Genomic DNA, 22,571 nt, shown 5'->3' with positions numbered 1-22,571 from the left:
CCACACAAACTTAAGGCTATGTATGACTCCACAGTTTCAAAGTGTAGCACAAACCTACTGCTTGAATATGCTTCACTTTTTTTAACTGAATGAATGAGATATATTTGAAGACATGTTTATTACATGGTGTTTTTATTTAACTATGAAGCCCTATAGATGGACTGACTTAGTCCATCTATTCTTGTACGAAATTTATTTACCTTTCTTGTGAGGGAAAAATCAGAAAAGACATTTAAATTTTTTCCCAAGCTTAATTCCAACCCATCCTAACCATATTTTCCCCTTTTTTGATGTGTTTGTACATGAAATTATCTTAAGCCTTACTATGATATCCATTTCTTGAGTTCCTAGTACCTCATATTAAGTTCTCATACTTCAATTATTTGCTTTATTTTAGGTGGGAGAGGTTTACATGCTGGTTAACACTGCAATGAATCAGGAACCAGTGAAAGAGAATATTCCCTATTCCTGGTCTAAGCTGGCACAAATAAAATCAGACCATTACAAAGCTCTGGCCCATTACTTCATTGCTACCATTCTGTGTGACCATGAATGTAAGAACCATACTTCTTTATATGTTTGTATAAATAAAATATATTTTAAAAAATAAATAAATACGAATTATTAAATAGACCAACAGTTATAATGTGGTCTGGGAATAAGTCTTGGAGCCAGGAACTTTGGTGCTTCAATATATGTTAAATTGCGGTCATTTTCCCCACTCAGATTTGAGAAAAATGTGAAAATTCAGTAAACTAACTTTTACAGAAGCAAAAGAAAAGTTACATATCCATTGTATGCTACTAAATAGTTCAGATTTCATCAATATGTTCTGGCATGGAAGTATTACTTGCATATTGTAGATGTTAAAATCAAAAACTTGAAATTATTATTTATATATTTATATACATAGATAAGTATTTCACTGCATTGGGGGAGAATGTAGAAATAACTACACAATAGAGGAGACCTAGAGATGTGTCTGGTTCATGTTTTTTCTCCATGATTACAGTGCAGCCTGGTGATGATGAAGATCAGCAGGAGAAAGCCTTGTCCCAGCTCTATGACCACATACCTGAAGGGCTGATGGTTCTTGCTGTTTTAAAGGACAAAGTTCAGAGAAAACAATTGGGTAACTGCCAGTTTCACACAGCTACAATTTGAATATTACCTTGGATTTCTTGTGCGTGGATGCCAACCAATGGCTTTGAATGTTTGCAGGGAAAGCACATTTGCGCAAAGCCATTGTTTACCATGAAGAAGCTCTGAGAGTCTGTGGGCTGTGCAAAAAGCTTCGGAACATTGAGGTTCTTCAGGAGGTTCTGACAGCTGCACACAAGCGTTCCCTTCTCAAATATGCTCAGCAGGAGACAGAAGATGACTTCCTGAGTCTAATTCAGGCTCCAGATATACTCTGTGAGTGTTCCCAGCCAGACATGAAGGTTATCTAACCAAACAGCTTTCATGGGGCTGGGCCTTTAATTTAGAGAGATGAATACATATAGAATGGGCTTCCATACATAGCATAAATAATGTATATGCTGTACATTTGTAGAGTTCCGATTCCTTACGGGTTTCCTCAATCACAGATATTTTGTTAGAACTGTTTTACAGTATTTCTGTCTCTAGCAGCACTGGTTTTGGGGGTAGATGACAATGGTGGTTAGTCAGAATGCAGCTTTTTTTGTGAGCTAGAAAAAAAATGGGGAAACTTAAAAAGTTAAAATTATATGGGGGAAAACTACAGTACCTATTTCTTGAGCCCAACTCTTGTACTAGACTGGGCTGTTAACTCAATTTGACTGCTTTTTTGTTTCTGCCCATAGTCCAGCTCATACAACTTTTTCTTCTTTGGATGCAGTCGGAGACTATGAGTGCTGGTTTTAAAAACTTGTCAAAGAAAAATAAATTTAAAGACGAGAAACAGCCTAATTTTGTTCAGACCGATTTTTTTAACTTTTCCACATTGATACTGTGAGCTCTGAAGATGTTTTTAGACAGTTCTCGTATCTATCATGCTTCCACAAAAAATTAATTTTTCCACAGCCCAGTAGAATTTAGGACAAATTCCTATCTAGCTTATAATGCAATAAAAATAAATTTTGATGTCTTCTAACTAATACTTAAAATTAACTTTTGTTTTCTTTTAATTTTAGCTAAAACAGAACATAAAATAGAAACAATTGCTCCTCAGTTTTCCAAGGTGAAAGTTAAAGACTTCTTTCACAAGCTGGTATGTAACATAGTAATGCTGATCAACCTCTGCCATATGATAACAACTATAAATTCCCTGTTATGGGAGGGAGGGGACACAAGTATTTTAGCCTGAAGAAATAATACTGTAGTAATTGAGGTTTTTTTCAGAAGCTATTGGAGAAATCAGTACTAGCTTTAGAGGTGTAAGTCAACTTGAGAGAAGCAAAGAATTAACTGCCCTTTCTGTATGGCTTGCACAGCATTCAGTCTTGAAAACCTTCATCAAAGTCCCATGAAGTCTCACCAGATCATTACACACAGTTTAAAGGCTGGGAGAAACACCTGGTAGGTGGAGACAAGCATGCAGAACATGTGACTTACATGAGACACAGCCAGTGTTTCAGGTGGCTCTGTATGTGTCAGCGAGCAAAAGGAGCTGGGAGTTACGGTTAGGATAAGAATGTGCAATGTTTCATTAATCAGTTTATCTCCTCTGAAATGCAGCAATACAGGACCTTACAGCCTGTGCACCCAAAAGATTCTGCACACCCTAACAGACATCCTGGAACAACTTGGCAGTTGCCTTTATCCCACTCTGTTTGAAGTATCAACTGAACTATTGAGAAATAGGACTTTGCATTTCCAGGGAATTAGCTGGAAGTTAACCTGAGTAAAATCTACAATAGATGAACTTAAAGCATTTTGACTTATAAAACCAGAAATGCTTACATAGAAGTGACAGTAAACCATGTGTGCCTGCTTTGTGTTACCTCCAGGGCCCACTGACAGTGTTCTCAGCCAAGCAGAGGTGGACAGCTCCTCGTACCATCTGCCTTCACCCTGAAGCAGGAGGGCTTGGATTCAGTCTAAAAGGAGGTGCTCCAGTACAGGTTTATTGTCTTGATCCAGCTTGTTCTGCAGCAGTAAGTATATTGGTGTGATTAACAATTTCTCTGCAGACTCTAGCATTAAAATGTACCTTTAGCTTGCTCATACTCATGTATAGAGTATTTATAGAGTTACTGTAGTCAATTCATATAACTTGAATGCATTTTGAGCTTTATATGTTGCAGATTGATAAAGTACCCATATCCCCAACATCACATGAAACTAGAGTTGATTTCTTTCTCTTGTTCATTCTTAGCAGTTAAAAAGTCACAAATAATAAAAGCAAATGTTACTTCCTGTCTTATTCAGGAAGTTAGAAGGAATAAATGCTTTAAAAAGTAGCAAGAAGAATAAGGATCAGGAACGGAATGCAAGGTGTAATGTCTGCCTAAGGAAAGAGGGGCAAGAATGTTTTATTGGCTTGGGATGTTGATATTTCAGGGAAACTCCAAAGGGATAAAGCAGCTTGTAGTGATAAGCAGTTTACTTCTGGAAAAGGCAGAAGTAACCACAGAAGTACAAATAAAAATAAAGAAGAAAAAGAATTAAATACTATAGAAAATGTCTTCTGGAGGACAATAGTGTAGCAAAACTCAGGTTTCATTTACAGTAATTTCACGAATACAAGCGGCACTGAGTATAAGCCAGATCTCTGGGTGTTGGCAAATATTTCGTTCTTTGTCCATAAATAAGCCACACCTGAGTATAAGCCGCTCTGTCGTTCGCAGCAAGGACCCGCGTGCAACAAAGTTGCCAATTAGTAACAGAACTGCGGCAGGGCGGGGTTTACTGGTTCGGCTCAGGCTGTGCAGGCTCAGCCCGCTCGGGGCTGCCGACGGGGCCAGGTGGCCCAGCTCGGTGGGGTCGCTCGGGGCCAGCCTCCGCCTCTGGGCTCGCTTGCCCTGGCCCGGCGCTGCCCTGTGGTGGCAGGCAGGGACGGAGCCCCCCGTCTCCTCCCCAAGCCGCGGCAATGGCGGCACAGGGCCCCTGCCGCCTCCCCGAGCCGCGGTGATGGCGGCATGGGGCTCCCCCGTCTCTCCCCCGGGCTGCGGCAGAGGAGGGAAGGAGAGAGCTCTCCCGCCTCTCTCCCTGCCCCCCGTGCTGCCTGCTGGGAACCAGGCTCCACTCGCGGCGCAACAGAGTAACGATTTGTAACAATCGCGAAATGCTGGCTTTTACTGGCAGCTGCTCGGCTCGGCACCCTGGCTGGTACTTCTGAGGTTGTAAATGTCAGAAAATTATTCACATATTGGCCACTCCTGAGTATTAGCCGCATTTCTGGTTTGGGAGCAAAATCTTAGTCAAAATGGTGCGGCTTGTATTTGTGAAATTACTGTACTTAAGGAGAAAAGTGAAAAGAGCATTAAAAGAGCCAACCTCTGAGTATAGCAGAATCACATCAATGGTAACTCAAGAGGTAATTTGTGTACTTGAGGAAGTTGCACCTGTGTGGCTAGAGAATGGGTTTGTAGCATCTAAGAGTGAAATGCCTTTGGGGCAGATACGGTATGATGACAAAAACATTTTACGTGTCTTTATAATTCCAGATAATAACCTGTGCCCAATTTTTTGACAGTCAGCAGGCCTGAAAGAAGGTGATTACATTGTTTCAGTTGGTGGCATGGATTGCAAGTGGCTTGGTGTGAATGAGGTGCTGGAAAAATTGAAAAGTGTGGGAAAGGAGCCCATGGAGCTTGAGGTTATCAGTTGCCAGGATACAGCGGCATCTTTGGTATGTAATGAGGCAAATAGGTTTTGCAGATTTGGTATGCTAGAGTTTTTTTACTTGCCTGCCTTCAGTCCCTGCTTAATGTTTACTTTCATGTAGTCATGTATCTCAATCTGTGAATATAATAGCTTCAGATGTGTGCTCAGTTTTAAACCATCTGTTAAACCACGGTGACCTAGCAAGCTAAAACAGTCTGTCTGCATAAGAATGGTTGGATGGTGGGCTTTTTTTTTGTGGTGGAACTACTTACAGTAATTTCACGACTATAAGGCGCACCGGACTATAAGGCGCACCCCCTGGGAGTCAGCAAAATTCGCAACTTTGTAGATCAGATAAGGTGCACCGGACTATAAGACGCACTTTTTTTTTGCAGCGAGGCTCCGCCCCCAGCTCCCCCCGCGCATTTGCTGGCCGATGCCCTGCCTCAAGCCGGCAGCCATGGGCCCCCGGGCCCGCCTGTACCCGGCAGGGGTGGTGCCGCGAGCCACCGGACCCACCTTCACCCGGCAGCCATGGGCCCCTGGGACTGCCTGGACCCGGGAGGGGCAGTGCCACGGGCCCCTGGGCCCGCCTTCACCCAGCAGGGGCGGTGCCGCAGGTCCCCAGGCCCGCCTCCAGCTGGCTGCCGTGGCACTGCCAGCTCCCCCCATGTCTCACAGCTCACACTTCCAGTTTGGCAAATTTTGAAACTTTGTACATCAGATAAGGTGCACCGGACTATAGGGGGCGCCTTATAGTCGTGAAATTACTGTAGATTCTAATTGCATGAGAAATTTCAAGACCTAGTTTATATCCCCTAACATGTCCCAGAGGATGAAGGCATCCTGCCCAGCACTGAAGAAAACACAATGAAACAATAATGGAATGAAACAGAACATCCAACACCGCATGTTTATTTTCTATGCACTGTTATTCTAAATGATCTGTGACTTTTGTATTAAATAATGGATTATTGTATGTGGGTTTTTTTGGTGAACTTTTAAGTCTAGTCAGTTACTAAGCTACTGAAGAAGCTTTAGACTAAGGGAAAGTCATCACAAGATTAAAAAATACTAAGCTCTAAATAACTTACTAGTTGTGTGAAAGAACCTGCAGCTCAGCTAAATCCACTGCTTCATGCTTTTAACATTCCCTGGCAAGCTTAGACATTCAAGCAGTGTTGCCTGAGAAGCTATTAAGGTGCCCCTGCTGCTGTTAGGTTTTCTTGGTTTTTTAAAATTGGTTTTCCTAATTGAAAATAAGGAATTACACATCTACCATTCCAAGTTGCAACTGGAAAGAAAAGGCTAGAATATAATCAGATTGCTTCAGGGCAAAGCTTAGAGAAGACAGAGAAGGCTGTGCCTTTCAGGTATCCCAAGAGAATGTCACACAGGAGCTTTTACAGTCGTGATCAACACAGAACCTGTCCAAAGACAGCAAAAGGACTCCCCATCTGTGCAAGAACTACATACTTGAGCTTTGTAGGGAGGTTAGTGTGTATATTAAATAGTTGTGCTAGAAGCTAGTAAATGTTCAATAACCTAAGAAAAGATTCACAAGTTCCTTTATGCTTTGCAGAGTATACCCTTGAGTCTGCATGTGCAAAATAGCAGGATCACAGCACTCTGAAGGGCCTTGTGCTCACTTAGTAATGGCAGTAGCACAGAAAGATTGCTGCAGTCTGCCCTGGAAAAGTATTTGGACAGTAACCTTTTGTTATTGTCAAAATTGTGACCCATTTTGGATGACTGATTCTTACACTGCTCCTCTTTTTCCTACAGCATAGCAAGAGTGCAACTTACTCTATGGGAATGCAGAAGACATACTCCTTAATCTGTTTAGCCATGGATGAGGATAAAATGGATCATACCAAGAAAGCCCCACTAAAACTCCCTTTTCTAAGCTGGGGAACTAAAAACAGACAGAAAGCTGCAAGTACACTCTGCCTGCCTTCAGCTGTGGCTGGAAGTTCTCACATTAAGAAGAAGCTTTCTCCCTTCACACTTTTGAATTCAGAAAGTTCGTTGTACTGAATCTTTCAGAAGTATCTGTTAATGTGACTTTTGTTTAAAATGTAGATAAAAATACTGATCAATTTTATCTTCATAACTGTATGTGTAAACTCAGACAAATACCACTGACTTTGTTTGTTGTGCATTGAGCCATTTATGGTCAGAAGCTGGCACAAACTGTAAAACTGAAGTGTTTGAAGGTTAGAATGAAGTGGTTTGGCAGGTATGCAATAGCAAGATGTAGATTATAGAATTGCTTACATGAGGACTGGATTCCTTTGGAATTTCAAAATATAGTCAGGACTGATTTTTCATTAAAATAGTCATAACTATGCTAGATGGGAGCTATTTATTACAAACTTGATGCTGAATGCAAAATATTAGGGGACACATTAAAGAATGATTTTGGTCTTAAAGCTTAGAGTCAATAAATCACTTAACACTACTTTAAAGAATTATCTTAAGAGAAAGAATAATACTATTCAGAGAAACTAGTCTTGTGCCAAGGGGTGGTGTCATAGAGTTCTGTTTTTATGCAGAGATGCTTCCTCAGAGTACTAGGTGTAGCCTGCTGAATAGGTAATTTAATTCTGGAAGAGAATAAGAAGGCTTAAAATTTAAAAGGTTTTTGAACTCCAAAAGGCTTTTTTATCTGTTCTCTTTCTGATTTAGATAACATTTTAAATTCCTGCTGACTCAATTGTTAAAAACAGGCTTTTTTCCAAACATTATTTAACCTACTTACCTTAAGACTTGTACTCACTAGTCTTGATAAAATGGATAGCTGTGAAACAAACTCAAAATGGACATATAATATATTGATTCAAGGGCACATAAATTGCAGTGATGCTGTAAAATATGAAAAAAGTGCTTGTACTAAGTGGCAAGATATTTATTTACTATCACATCAAGCAAAGAAAAAAAAATTCTTCTGCCCTTGGAAAAATTCATGAGCAAACTACATCTGTAGTAAGGAGAGGGACAAAAAATAACTGGTGAACATTTCTTTGACATTCTTCTATTTCCTGAAATTAATAAAAAATTGCTAACACTGTAGTGTTAATTAACATTGCCATCTACAGAGTAGATAGATGCTTAAAATTTACATGGAAATCTGCATCTTGCTATAAACCTTGAAGTTGTTTGTTTTTAATTTCTTATGTAGTAGGTGTAAATATCTTGATGACCCTTATACTCTTATTTAAGAATAAAAATCAGATACTGCCATTTAGTAGTGGCTCTTTGATTGCGCTGCAGCTTGGATGACAAAGCATAATTTACAGGTTTTTGCTGGTTACTGTTGCCATACCTCTGTGTTTCTCTAATGTTGAGATATAAGAAAGTTTTAAGAAAAATTCCAGTATTGTGCAATACCAACTTCCTTACAAAGAGTAAACATATTTCTAGTTTCCCCATAAAAAAAAATAAGTTGTAAAATACATGTGACTTGCCTAGCCTTAGTAGTTACTTTTTACACGTATTGGTGCAAGAGTCTTCTTTCACACACAAGCAGCAGCAGCCAGACACTGATGTGCACAGCCCTGCCATACAGCATTCCATGCAGATGAGATTTACTTTACCTGGGTGCTGAAATTGCTATCCAAGTAACAAAACCTTCAGCAAAGTCACACCAATCACCCTTCCAGCTCTTCATTTCTCTTGATCCACTGTGACAGTCCCTGGAAACACTTTCCCTCTTAGTTCCTGAGGAACTGTCTTTCCCTTCCCATCATCACACTTGGATGGAAAGCTTAGCTTTTTTAATTGAAAACACACCCCTCAATTCAAGTAAAAATTTGGACCTCTCAGGTGCCATACAAATACTCTTAGTTCTCTGTCAGCTAACTAAAGACTCATTTTACACTGAGTGGTAGCCAACAGCTAACTTAACTTGCAGTGAAATGAACGTGTGCCTTCTGTTGCTCAGACCACAGGAATTTTTGTAACAAGGATGTAAAAGGTTGCTGTAAAGCCCTAAAAAAAAAGGCTAGCAATAGATGAGTAGTTTAGCCTGTAACTCCATTAATATTAATTGTTACTACTTCAACTGAACTCTTTCATGCCCTGAGCAGATGGCCATTTGCCATAGGGAAATGCTGTGTCTTGCAGCGTAACAGCCTGTGCCTTTAGATGTGAAATCTGTCTTCACAGCCAAATGGCAGAACCTTAGAGGGAATAAGATCTGAGCAAACCCATGTATAAAGAAGCTTAAACTACTCCCTAGTTGCCTGATAAAAAAGTAGTATTTTTTCAGCACTTTTGAAAATTCTGTTGTTTATTATTCAATAAATGAAATAGTTATTCTAAGTCACAGACACATTTTCATCCCAAGTACAGAATCAATATAAATAACAGGTCCACCTGCTGTCCATGCTCACCAGTGTAAGAGATGACTTTCAGAAGTGCCAAGGATCCCACAAAAGGGAGTGGAAAATCCTACTCAGCTGCCTTGCTGCTGTGACCCAAATTTGCAAGTGGTATGAAGGGTGCTTTTCACACACCTCCTCAAGGAAAAAGGCAATTTTACCCTTAGAAAATAGGATAAGAATGTAACTTAAAATAAAATGCAAGATGTCAGGAAAACCAGTCCTCTTTATAAGTAAATTTTCAAAACATTAATACTGGAAGAGTAGTATGAATTATGAATTCTGCTCAAAGCTTCCCATATTGTTTCCTTTTTAGTGTATGTTATAGTATAATTGATAGCATAATTAACATATTAAAGGTTATATAAAAATATTTTGCAATTTATTGTTATTATACCAACCTATATTCAAAAAGACAACACGAATTAACCAATATTTTGGATATCAGACACAGGGGAATAAATTTGTTAATAGCCTGTGAACTGGAGGGGTGGCCAGAGAAATAAGTTAGTGTAAAGATAAACCTGTAGGACTTTCCAAAGGAACTCCAAAATTTATATATCAAAGATGTTACTATAAAGCAATATATGCTAACTTTTTAAACACATGTAACATATTTCCAGTTACTGAGAAGTTACTATGCACATATTCATACTGAAGTAAGCAAGCATATTGCTCTTCCATTTTTTAACCCAGATGCTGAAAAAGACAGTTTTCTAGGGGGCCTTACACACATCTTTCCAGGGCAATTTGCACCACTTAATTTATATTAACAGAGCAGATGGAAAAAAGAAGCATCAGAGTTCAGTTACTGCTAACCACGATTACAGAAATTAGCATAATGTGTGATTATTAAAACCAAAATTTTGCAATTCAGAAGAAAAACCCCAAGTTTTCATTTTGCAAAATACCACTGCACAAGCGTGTCAGGAATGTAAAAAAGTATAGATTTGTTGTGCTACCGTTTGTCCAACTACTTGCTCCAGCTCATGGATGGGTGTGTTACAGAGGCGGTGGATGCTGCCGAAGCGCTGCAGTAAAAGCAGCGCTTTTGTTTTCCCGACGCCGGGGATGTGCTGCACTGCCTGGAGCACGGCGGGCTCTGCCAGCTGCGAGCGCTGCTTGCGAACGAACGGGTTGGAGCCGCGGTCCCTGCTCTGCTCCCGCACCTGCGGCCAAAGAGAGCTGTCAGCGACACCCAGCGCTGCTGGCAAAGCTCTGCCTCCAGCTTTAGCAGCGTTTCATCTCTAAACAGCTCCGTGCAATCACCAGGAAGTCTTAAAAACAAGCTCCCTCCTTAGGTGTGCTCCCTTACTGGATGCAGTTCGACAAAATCTTACTAGGAAACAATTTCTTAATAGCAGCAACAGATGAAAACAATTATTTTTGTCACCTTTTTGATGCAGTCTGAGAAAGGGTAAAGAGAAGCAACTTAAAAATAGTTTCCCCAGCATTAGAGAAAGCAAAATCTCAAGTTGATTTTGACAGTAACATTTACCTCAGTACAAGATGACATTTAAAAAATCCAAAATCATATTCTTTTTTCTTTGTTCCCAAATGAACCTTCTTTCACTGAACTAAACTACTGTATCACTGTTGCAGAAGATTTATTCCTGACATTCAAATGATGTTGTACTCCTTTAAGATCCAATGTATTCTCTCTAAAATGATCACTGAGATCTACCTGCTTTCCCATACATCCCATATTTTAATATAACACAGAAACTCACTAGTTGAATAATACCTGCTTTCCCATACATCCCATATTTTATTATAACACTTTTAATATAACACAGAAACTTACTAGTTGAATAATAAGCTGAGAAGCTTCTCCTTGATTTGCCACAGGAAGCAATACCATTCCAAGTTCGAGTACAACAAGTTTTTGTACTCCTGAGTAGTACTGACCACTGATTTGGGTTTTCTCTACAATTACAATTCCCCTAAGACTGCTGGCCTGTATTGAAAGGAAAAAGATATTAGAAAAAACCTTGTTAATGTAATGTAACAGAGAGAAATTCTTTCAAGTATGAGCTGCCTAATAGCAAATCAGAGGAAGAATGTAAGTTGCAGCAACAGGTCTGAGGTTTAATACAGCATTATCACACAACTGCAGAATTTTTCAGTTTTCAAGTGAAAATTATCCCAAAAGGTCAGCGCCAATGAAATTTTTAAAGAACACAAGAAGAATGCTTTCAGGAGCATTGACTAAGCAAATATCAAGTGAAAACTTTTCTCTTTTGATAGCACTTACATTTCTAAACTTAACCAATCTTCGTTTGAATTCATCCCCTGCAACCAAATCTGCTTCAGAAATAAGTAAAATGCAAGTTCTGTTTGAAAGATGAAAGTCCACCAGTCCCAAGCCATCTTCAAAGATGAGTCTAACTTTCCCTTAGGGTGAGATTATTAGAAGAAAAAATACAGTAGTTAAAAATATACTAACAATTACTTCACAGCACAGCCTTCCTAAAGTGCCATAATTCTACTGACTTCATAATGAACTTTATAAAAAGTGTTTTTTCCTTTTCAGTAACTCTATTATAAGCAGTATAAACTACTGTGTGATATTTTAATAATGCAAATTATTAGCAGCTCCAATCTACAGATTTTAAAGTAGTAGAGCTGCTCAGTAAACTTTGGGCTTGAACAAAAATATGCCATGCTTTTCTGGAGGGGTCATCATAATTTAGTTTGTTGTGCCAGCAAAGCAGCCGAGTAAATTCAGCAGCACATGTAAATTCAAGGGAGTTCAGTGGAGATGCACATCCACAAAGCCCCCGACAGCAGATTCTGCTGCTTCCCTACAGTGCTCTGCAGCTATGAAAACTGAGCTGCTCACACAGATACATGACAGGGATCTTCCAGCCTGCTAACATAGTCCATGCCACAAATAAGGGACCAGTCAGGCACAGAGTAAAGCATAGTCCAGCAGTTCTTAACCTTACTGATTTGCTTTCCCTCTTCCAATTTGTCTGTGCTTACCTTGTAGCCTTTGGGCTACCTCTGACCCTCTCCACTTCTCATTTGCAATCACGTGCCCATAAGGGACAACTATAGATCCTGCTGTCGCAGGAAAGTTTGCTTTTGTTGTCATCAGATCGCCTTTAAAGTCCTCCTTCAGTAGCAGTTACACTCTAGAAAGAAATGTGGAAAAATAGCAAGACATTTTAGAAACCTGTTCCAAGCTTATACATTTTAATCATAGACTTAGGATGCAATATTCTGCAAGAGACGATTTTCTTCCTCAAGCTTCCTTACAGTTAAGGTAAGCGTATCAAAATCGGCCAGCAACTCTGTTTGCTTTAATACAGGTTGTTGTGTTGGCTTGGAAATTCCACTTTCAGCTTTACCACTCAGTCTGATAAACGCCTGAATTAAAACACGCAGATGGTGAAAAAAAACACACATTGCCTTTTCCATACCTTCATCCACCCACGCTGCGAGAAAATCTTCCTGAATGGCAAATCTGACTCCAGAGGCACCTCCATCCCTCAGCTGCTGTAAGTCTCCAGACCAATTATTGAAAGGTAGCTGCTGGGAGATTATTTTCAGGTTTGGCAGCTTTATGCTGTTGTGACTTTAAGGGAAATCGGAGGTTAAGGCGTGATCCAAGGACGAGCAGCACAGACAAGCCGGTGCCACGGCACGGCAAAGGGCCCGGCATAGAGGAACGGGAACCGGGAGCTCCGCAGGAGACACGGCCCGGCGCAGCGGGACGGGAACCGAGAGCTCCGCAGGAGACACGGCCCGGCGCAGCGGGACGGGAACCGGGAGCTCCGCAGGAGACACGGCCCGGCGCAGCGGGACGGGAACCGAGAGCTCCGCAGGCCCGAGCGCAGCGGGAGCGCGGGGCTCGCCGCGGATTGGTCGCTAGGGCCGAGCGAGGGCTGAGTAAGACGCGCGCTGATTGGAGGAGTGCGAGCCCGCTGCGAATCCGCCGCCGCGTTGTTGCCGGGCGGGTCGCGAGGGTGAAGCGTCCGAGGCGGCGAGGGAGCGGCCCTCAGGCGGTGCTCGGAGTCGTGCTGTCCTAATGGCGTTCCTGTTCAGGAGAGGCCGGAGGGGCCCCTTCGTGAGTATCGCTGCGCCTGGCGCGGGGCTGCATTACCGACAGCGGGGACAGCAGGACAGCGGGGTTCTGTGCGCGAGTAGGATGAGGGGTGGTCTCCGGGGCAGGCTGATGCCGGTGATCGGTGAGCGCTTTGAAGGGAAAGTCGGGGAGAAAGATGAAGCCCAAGCAAAGCCAGAATGATGTCTGGGGGCTGCTGCGTTTCTTGACCTCAGTTCCGGCGCTGCCAGGGCTGGCCGGGCAGGGCCGCTCGCTGCTCCCAGCGCCGGCCGAGCCATCCTCGAAACACCCGCCCAGTGCTGGAAAGTGAGCTGATAAAAGCTCCGATCCAAGGCTTAGAGCAGCCAAAGGCTGTACTGTTGACAGCAGGTGTGCGGGTGTTCTCTTCCAGTGTTCTTGAACTAAATGTTTTTGGGTTTTTTACTACTAGAATAAAAGTAGTGATCTTCCATTGTCATACTTTTACCGTGGAGTGATTTTTACAATTCCCTAATAATAATAGCGTCATTCACAGTCGTATCTACAACAGCCTGTAGTAAACGAAATGGTGCATGCCAGACAGACATACATCCCTAATTTTTTAGGGAGTAGTGCATTTGCAAGACTGGGTAAAAAGACAGTCTTTTGATGCACCATTTAGTTATTTGATATGCTTTCGTGTAAAACCAGAAATAGTTCTCAGTTTCAGATCTTCATTTTCCTGTTGGAGAAGTGAATTAAAGAATATTTGGGAAAAAGATATGTAGCAGAAATAGCAAGAACTTAGCCTGTTTCACTCTCTAAAAGAGTAACATTTGCCCAAAGGTGATGGACTTTATTATGACATAGTATTTTCGGATACCTCGAGAGAGTACAAGAGGTAATGAGCACAAACTCAAACACAGACAATTCAGGTGAAACATAATAATAAAATACTGTGGGGTGATTCAGCACTGGACCAGACTGGAGAGACACAAGGCATGACTGGACAGATACCAGGGAACCCTCTCATGGCTGACCCGGCTTTGAGGAGGAGCTTGAACTTGACAATCTCCAGAGCTCTCTTCCAACCTCAACCAGTACATGGTTTCCTTCACAGAACTTTTGTAGGAGCTGTGGTTCCAGCTTTTCTGAGCTGGTATTTAATATTATACCATTTTAAAAAATTACTGTGCTTGCTGATGAGAAAATATGTTGTTTTTTTGAATTTTTTTAAACAAACGTTGAACCTTTGACTGCAAGACTTACAAGGCTTAGTGGTAGGGAATTTTTTTCCCCCATACTGCTATGACTGAGGATTGACAAACTGTAGAAGAAAGGGACTAATATTGTTACTCTGAAGCAACATTCAGATGTTTTGGAAAAAGTTATTTTCTAGTCTAATTTTTCTTGTATATATATATTTATATATATATATATATATATCTAGGAAAAAGATAAGTTGAAATTCTGTTTTTGCAAATTGTGATACAGTGGGTAGAAAACATACATGCATGGGTCTCATGTAAATTACATTTCTAACCTTCAAGACCAACTGTTCATAAATGTTAAACGAGCTTTCCAACTTTATGTGGTGTTCTGACTTTAAGAGGAATGAAATGTCATTTCAAGTCTTCTGTTTACATTAATTGCATTGAATTGTTCTTCCTTTGTATATTATTTTGCATTGTTAGTTTCTGTGCACATTCAGTCCTGTGGTTTTTTTCATTGCGATCCTTAAAGTCATTGTCAACTAATTTTATTTTAAATCATTTAGAAGCACATAGCTCATGGCCTGGTCCCTGCTGCTACCATAGCTCCTAAACCTGCAGTTCCCCGCACCCCTCCCCCTCGTAGTCCAAACCCTTCTCCAGAAAGGCCCAGGTATGTTTTGTTTTTTTATTTTGAAATTTTTTGTTGTTTCATCAGGTATTGTTGCATATTAGAAAAGCCTGATTAGAAGAATTGCATGTCTTTACAATATTTACAAAACTTTTCATAAAAAGAATATATTTTTAAGGGGGGCAGTTTCCTCACTCTTAAGCATGGTAAATATTCAGGACAGTAACTGTTATGAACATGTGACAATTTAAATGGACTATTTAAAGTTAGTGTAATTTTTAATTTGGCTACTGTAGTAGAGGGTAGGACTGCATCAGCACTAGTGCTGTGAGTCAGGAAATATTAACTCATTAGAAAAACATAAATTAACCTTGCTACCATACCAGGGACTTTAAAAACTGGCATGTGAAACCACACTGGATTAGAAAGATTCAAATTATTTTTCTTTTAAGCTGTAGTTACTTACAGTTTTTATTCTATGTTTTCTCTGCATGTAGTTCAATTCTGATTGTTTTCCATGCTCTTTCTGGTGTCTGTAACATTCCTACTTAATTCTAGTTATTTTCTTTTTCCTTTTTGGTCTCGAGTTCTTGTCATTCATTTTACGTTTCTCACCATTTCACTACTTTAATGTTAGTTACTGCTTATTTTTCCTCTTCATCATACCCTTCTCTGTACTCCACAGCATCACACAAATAGGCGCTTTTGTTTGCTTGTCCTGGTTTGCAGTGTGCCAACATTTATTAACAACCTCAGAGTCATCAGTGAAAAGTTTAGAGTAGGGAATAATGGAGACAAAATGGAGACGTGGAAGTGCTTTTCAACACAACACCAGGTAGTGTTGTTATGGCTAAAGTAAATGCCAAATACTGTAAATTATCAATGTGAATTTTGGGAAGGTAACTCAGCATATTCCAGGGTGATTTGGGAAAACCAGTAGATGTTGTACCTTCCTCTTGGATAGCTGCATTGCAATAGCTTGCCTCATTTTGTGCTTTACTTTGGGAGGTAATAACTAATAACCAGTCCCACAGCATCCAGTGGTATTTATGCTTGTTAACAGTGGACATTTTGCTTTGATTAAAGAAGAACAGATATAAAATGAGGAACACAGAGAACCCATCAGTGTTGTTTCAGTGTTTATTGTGTCTCTTGCAGGTCTGCTCTGGCAGCAGCCATCCTTACAACAACGCTGACCGGGCGTACTGTTGCTATTCCTCAACCCCGGCAGCGATCGCTCTCTGAAGGTGATTCCACCTGCTTGGAGCAAGGATGTTTTGAACCATATGCAACAGTCTCAGAGCTCAGGATAGGGTACTGTATGCTCTCTTGTTTGATATCTTAAATTAGAAATGAAATATCTCAATGAGCAATTTTACCAGAGTGACAGCACTCCTGCTGTTACAGCTACTTACAGTAATTTCACGACTATAAGGCGCCCCCTTTTGACTAAAATTTTTGCCCGAACCTGGAAGTGCGCCTTATAGTCTAGTGCGCCTTATATAGTGGACAAAGTTGCGAAACTTTCCAATCTGGAAGTGGGAGCCGTGAGGGGGACCGGTGCCACGGAAACGCCGAGCTGTATGGGGGGCAGGAGCGGGCAGCCCCGGCCCGGCAGGAGCGGCACGTGGGGAAGGAGGCGGGCAGCCTGCGCCGCCGTGCCAGGAAGGAGGAGAGCGGCAGCCCCCGCCGCCATGCCAGGAGCAAGGGGAGCAGCAGCCCCTGCTGCTGCGCCGGGAGCAAGGGGAGCGGTGGCCCCGACTGCTGCACCGGGAAGGAGGGGAGCGGCGGCCCCAGCCGCTGCACCAGGAAGGAGGAGAGCGGCAGACCCTGCCTCCATGCTGCCGCACCGGGAGTGAGGAGAGTGGTGAACCCCGGCAGCCCCCACCGCCACGCCGGGAGTGAGGGGAGTGGTGAACCCCAGCGGTCCCTGCTGTCGTGCCGGGAGCGAGGGGAGCGGTGAACCCCACCACCACGCTGGGAAGGAGGGGAGCGGCGAACCCCAATGCCACACCGCCATGCCGAGAAGGAGGGGAATGGTGGACCCTGACACCGTGCTGCTGCGCCGGGAACAAGAGGAGTGGCAACCCCTGCTGCCGTGCCGGGAAGGAGGGGAGTGGCGGACCCCGCCGCCGTGCCGCTGCACCGGGAGCAAGGGGAGCGGCATCCCCTGCTGCTGCGCTGGGAATGAGGGGAGTGGCGGACCCTGCCGCTGTGCCGCCGCTCTGGGAGGGAGTCGGTGGCCAACCCGAGCCAACCTGGAAGTGTGAGCCGCGGCCGTGCCACGGCAGCCCCGAACCACCCCGAACCACGAGCAGCCCTGAGCCACCCCGGACCATGGGCGGCTCCAAGCCGCGCCTCGCCTGGCCTGCCAGCGCTGGGGGTGGGCGGGAGTGCCGAGGCCCACGGCATGGGGAGGGCGTCGGGACTGCGTTTAAAGGCTATGCCAATCTGTGAAAAATGTTTGCAAATTGAGCCCTTGCCAGTAAACTCCATGATCGTGGGATTCCATTACTAATTTGTTACTTTGTTGCATGTGTCACGGATCTTCACAGCAAAAAAAAAAGCACACCTTATAGTCCGGTGCGCCTTATATAATGTACAAAGTTGTGAAATTTACCTGCACCTTATAGTCCAGTGCGCCTTATAGTCCAGTGCGCCTTATGGTCGTGAAATTGCTGTACTTTTTTCTTACCAGACCATAAATTCAGTCTGAAGTGTCTGACAATCTTTATTCCATTTCTTGTGATGTCACGCCTACAATCTTCAGAGAGGCAGATTTGGATTGTACAACAGTCATATGCTATTATATACTACTATACTACTACTATATATACTGCTATGCTAAATGACACACAATTTCTGTCGCATCATGTTCAACTTAATAATAGAATGTGATGAACTGAGGAATCATTTGAATTGCATGTAAGATATTTCTCTTGTGCTAAAGTGATTATTTCAAACTGTCTTTTTGGTAGATTTAGGAACTTTCTATCTCTAATCTGGCATGTATTCAATATTTATTTCACATGGTAATTTTTGTGATTAATTTACTCTGACATGAATTAGGTAGGTTTGTTGGTTGTCACACAGTCTTTCTTTTTGGTTATTAGGAGCACACTGGGATTGTATATAATTATGCATAGTTTAGTCTTGTAAAATGTCCCATAATTAAGAGCACACTTGACTGTTTTGGAGACACTCCTTAAATTCATCAACCTGTTGCGTATTCATAGACTTACGCATTTTCAAACTTTTCTATAAACTATTTTCCATATTTTAGGAACTGTTTTGCATAGCTACTTCTTTAGTTTGTTTTTTTTTAGAGCATATGTGTTTTTTGGCTGTGGTTTTAATTTATTAATTTATTTTTTTATTAGTTTTAATTTGGGCTGTGGTTTTCAATTTTTACAGACAGTTGATGCTGGTAATTGGTATATTAGTAGTAGGTGTTTTTATTGGGCGTTATTTAACAAGCAATTAGTTTACTTACTACGAAGACACTTTATTAGCTTATGTTACTTCTAAAGAAAACTAGATCTTAAAAACTATTTCAACACTATACTTTTTTTTTTGTTAATAAACAGGTTTTTTTTTTGCTTTCACCCCCTGGTATCCATTGTCAGAAGAAATGGGAGTTATTGAAACCCTTTCTCTTTAGAGGAAACACTCATTCCAAGGCCTTTTCTCCTGAAATTTGTCTTGAAAGCAAGACAAGTACATTCCTTGTTTGCAGCTAACAGAAGCTTAGATGTCTGTCTCTTTGGACTTGTGTATATTTTAAGACTCATAATTCTACTTTACTAGAATTGGGTTTTTTTGAAGAGTAAGCAGTGCTGAAACAGGCATTAAATTACTTTTTGCAGATCTACCTGGAAACTTGATGGTATTGAGAGATCTCCTGTACAGACCCTGCAAATATCAGCCAATTATGATGAAGATGAGGACATGGATACATATCTTTCAGATGCTGATAAAGAGGCAGAGTCCAGCTGTGAGAGCAGTGAGGAAGGGGAAGGAAGCTTTAGCACCAATGCTATTTATGCTGTTCCCTGCAAAACTAAAAAGGTAAGATTTTTAAATGCATTAGTACCTTTACCATGTTTTAATATATTAATGCATATTTTGGATGTTTGTATTTTCTTCTTTCTCTTCAGACGTGTATTCAGAATAATATTTATTTCACATGCTAATTTTTGTGATTCATTTACTCTGACATGAATTAGGTAGGTTTGTTGGTTGTCACAGAGCATTTCTCTTTGATTATTAGGAGCACACTGGGATTGTATGTAATTGTCATGCCTAATTTAGTCTTGTAAAGTGTCCAATAATTTATCTTGAGCCTGGTGCTTACATGGTAGATGATTTGTTAAAAGCATTAGTAACTTTACTGTTAAATGATGAAAGCTTAATTATTGGTTCAGTATTGTGTTAATGAACACAATGGGTAAAATCAGAATCTAACAAAATAAATGAACTTTTTCTTGAGGACCAGGGAATTTTTGTGTGCTGTAATTTTGGATTGTCTTAACCAGCAATGAACTTAATAGTCCTAAGGCACATTTAAAGTTAAATCAAAAATGATACAAAAATTTAACAAACAGGAATAAGTACCTGAGTAGGAAACAATTCTGAATGTGGCTCGGACATACGTGTGTCAAATGTGTCACACAGATATCAAGGTGCATGGGCTATTTTTACAGTGGTCTCATGATTTAGAGAGGTTTGTCTTTTTATTTTTACATAGGAAGAGTTTCCACCTTTTCCTATTCCTAATACTGACAAGAAAGAGGTTTCTTCCCATGAAACTGAGTGTCAGGTGGTGGTGGATAAGTCAAGTGTGCAAACAGAAGGTGAGTAAACTTAAAGTAAGTCAAAATGCCATGCCTTTTAATACCATTGAGAAAAATAATTTTTTAAATAAAATTAATGTAATACTATATTGTAATATTACATTTCTTTTTTAAAAGGGCACTCAAAGAAAAACTACTAAATACTTCACAATTTCTAATAGTTACAGAAAATTAAAAACCTGCATAAAGAGGAAAGATTACTCTATATTCACTGTGGAACGAACTCTCAGCCGCTGTAAAATGAGAGGGCAGGGAGGAAGGTTTTGTGAACTCTTGTCTTGTAAAGTACAGTCATTCTCTACTGTGACTGTGTTGATATGTATGCCAGAAGCAGCCAGGTTTATAATCTGAAACTTTTGGGAGTGTTCAAAAAAAACAAAAAAAGGAAAAAAGTAGAAAGTATAGAAACTAGCAGTGTTTGGGAAAAAAAAAAGCCAGAGATAGAGGAAAACATTTTTAATCCGATATTTTACTTGTATTAACAAATGCCGTGTCTAAGAAACAGACTAAAAACTTCTTGAGTTTTTAAATAATGAAATGGCATGATAGTAGTGTTGTTTATACCTTCTACAAAAGTTGCATCATTATTGCTGTGAGGGTGTTTCTTCAGAACAGAGACGTAAACATGATCATCTGTCTCAGGTTATCAGCCTAAGCACTGAATTGTTAAGCTTCACAAATAATTTTCTTTCAGTAAGTAATTTCATTAGATTAGGGACATTTGGGTTGTTACTGGATCTGTTGTTAGGTTATTTTCTTATAACAATAAAATATTGTGGAGAAAAATGTAACAATAACAATAGAGCAAGACCAATCTACTGGTATAACAGTTTTCTTGCATAATTATCTTGTCTGTTATTTTAAAATCAGGTTTTGGGAAATAAGAATTAGTTTCAGAGCTGGGAAATGCAGTTTTTACAGAGGATGGTTGTACAATGATGAATGAAAAACATGGACTCCCCTTGGCAGATGCAAAGGAAAATAATTTCTTGTGGAAAAGCAGGTGTTTTTGTGCTGTATTCAGACACTAAACTCTTACCTGTGTACATTCTCATGAACTAAAACAAACATGCATTGGTGCCTTGCACTGCAGGTGTTGCTGCTCACACCTTCCTTTTCCCAATCTCCTTTTGGATCATGCAGTGTCTGTGTGTACCTTGGGAATCCCAAACACCAGGTGACCACACACTGGTAATACAGCTTGGTTTTTTAGGTTGTGGAACTTGTATTTTGCTATCCTGTTAGCTGAAGCTTTCTCAAAGTGCTTTGTGGTGAGCAGAAGTGACAAATGAACAGAAGTGGACAGAGGCCTGTAAGGTCCTTATTCTATAAGATTTTTCTTATCTCCCACAGATAGTAGCACTCTGTAGCTAGTGGATAGGAAAGAGGAAGCAAAACTTAGTCAATTTTGAAAAAATTCTGTCTTTCAAAATTTTATTTATGTTGGATCGCAGCATTTTTTCAGTATTATTTCAGTGGAGTAAATTGACAATTTTTGTAGAGAACAATATTCAGCAAGAATGGTTGCTATGATAAAATCATTTGGGAAGTAAAGGCATTAAACTGAAAAAGTACAGTAATTTCACGACTATGAGGCACACCCTTTTGACTAAAATTTTGACCTTAAGCCAGAAATGCGCCTTATAGTCTGGTGCACCTTATATATATGGGCAAAAGTTCGGAAATTTGCCAGCCTGGAAGTGTGAGCCATGAGCCGCGGGGGGAGCTGACAGGGCCACGGCTGCTGGGTGGAGGTGGGGCTGTGGGGCTGCATGCAGGGGGGCCCAGGGACCTGCGGTGCCCTGGCAGGCATGCCCCGGCCCCATGGAGGCAGCGCTGAGCAGCGGTGGGCATAACCCGGCCCCGGGGAGGCGGCACGGAGGGGCGGTGGGCATAGCCCACCCCTGGGAGGTGGCACGGAGGGGCGGCAGGCATAGCCCGGCCCCGTGGAGGTGACGCTGAGTGGCGGCAGGCATGCCCCGGCCCCGCCGGGTACAGGCGGGCCTGGGGCCCATGGCTGCCGGGTTGAAGCGGGACCTTTGCCAGCAACCGCGCGGGGGGAGCTGGGGGTGGATCCTCACTGCAAAGAAAAAGTCCGCCTTATAGTCTGGTGTGCCTTATGGTCATGAAATTACTGTATAGGGATATTTCATTTGTTCTTCAGTCAAATTCTAAACTCATTACAATACAGCTTCATTTCTTCCACACTTGCACCTATCCAGTGTAAGGTAAAGTGAGGTCTCACATCAGTAAGACACACCATGAAAGAATTAATGGAAAGTTTAGTGGTCTGATCTGTGGTTTGGGGAGGACTTTCTTACATTTATTGTATGTATAATATGTGTGCATACATATCCTTATGAACCCTTATAGCTTATGGACTTAAAGTAATTTTTGTTCCAATTGACTGAAAGATCTGTTTTTCTTTAACAGAAGACCAAAATCTGGGCTTGAATTTAAAGGTAAGGCTTATATAAAGATTGATTTATAATGCATTTAAGAAAACTAATTATTACCGCTATGGAATCTTTTTCTTCTGTGGTACAGGAATGGGTAATCATTCCTTTTGAAAAAAATGCAACTGCATAGGTAATGGGCCATACAAAAGTGTTTTTTTATAGTGTGAGATAACTCATGCTGTTAATTTTCAAATTCTGAACCTGACTTTACCACATT

The 22,571-nt window shown here is 41.2% G+C and overlaps 3 protein-coding genes across 4 annotated transcripts in view; 2 read left to right on the top strand and 1 right to left on the bottom strand.

The window, feature by feature from the left end:
- The window catches only part of RHPN2 (rhophilin Rho GTPase binding protein 2), a 40,175-nt gene extending 32,141 nt beyond the window's left edge, over positions 1–8,034 (top strand). For both annotated transcript variants that reach the window (XM_033069733.2, XM_033069732.1), the window contains exons 9-15: positions 398–554; positions 1,013–1,132; positions 1,222–1,416; positions 2,157–2,233; positions 2,973–3,119; positions 4,661–4,816; positions 6,577–8,034. In XM_033069733.2, the coding sequence (XP_032925624.1) occupies positions 398–554; positions 1,013–1,132; positions 1,222–1,416; positions 2,157–2,233; positions 2,973–3,119; positions 4,661–4,816; positions 6,577–6,828 (1,104 nt within the window). In that variant the 3' untranslated portion in view covers positions 6,829–8,034. The remainder of the gene's footprint in view (positions 1–397; positions 555–1,012; positions 1,133–1,221; positions 1,417–2,156; positions 2,234–2,972; positions 3,120–4,660; positions 4,817–6,576) is intronic.
- A 1,028-nt stretch (positions 8,035–9,062) lies between these two features.
- Positions 9,063–12,979, bottom strand: FAAP24 (FA core complex associated protein 24). The gene is made up of 5 exons (XM_033069734.2): positions 12,599–12,979; positions 12,159–12,310; positions 11,428–11,567; positions 10,978–11,130; positions 9,063–10,342 (listed from the first exon to the last, which is right to left on the bottom strand). Exons 2-5 carry the CDS (start codon positions 12,268–12,270, stop codon positions 10,100–10,102), a joined length of 648 nt encoding a protein of 215 aa, XP_032925625.1. The 5' UTR covers positions 12,271–12,310; positions 12,599–12,979; the 3' UTR covers positions 9,063–10,099.
- Positions 12,980–13,125: 146 nt separating this feature from the next.
- The window catches only part of CEP89 (centrosomal protein 89), a 40,768-nt gene continuing 31,322 nt past the window's right edge, over positions 13,126–22,571 (top strand). Inside the window, exons 1-6 of the mRNA XM_033069731.1 lie at positions 13,126–13,245; positions 14,978–15,084; positions 16,201–16,356; positions 18,909–19,110; positions 19,790–19,895; positions 22,329–22,357. Coding sequence (XP_032925622.1) covers positions 13,207–13,245; positions 14,978–15,084; positions 16,201–16,356; positions 18,909–19,110; positions 19,790–19,895; positions 22,329–22,357 — 639 coding nt within the window. The 5' untranslated portion in view covers positions 13,126–13,206. The remainder of the gene's footprint in view (positions 13,246–14,977; positions 15,085–16,200; positions 16,357–18,908; positions 19,111–19,789; positions 19,896–22,328; positions 22,358–22,571) is intronic.

Source organism: Catharus ustulatus, chromosome 11 (assembly GCF_009819885.2).
Source record: "Catharus ustulatus isolate bCatUst1 chromosome 11, bCatUst1.pri.v2, whole genome shotgun sequence".
NCBI lineage: Eukaryota > Metazoa > Chordata > Aves > Passeriformes > Turdidae > Catharus > Catharus ustulatus.
Note: the sequence above shows the minus strand (reverse complement) of the source record. Positions and strands in the feature narration are given on the sequence as shown.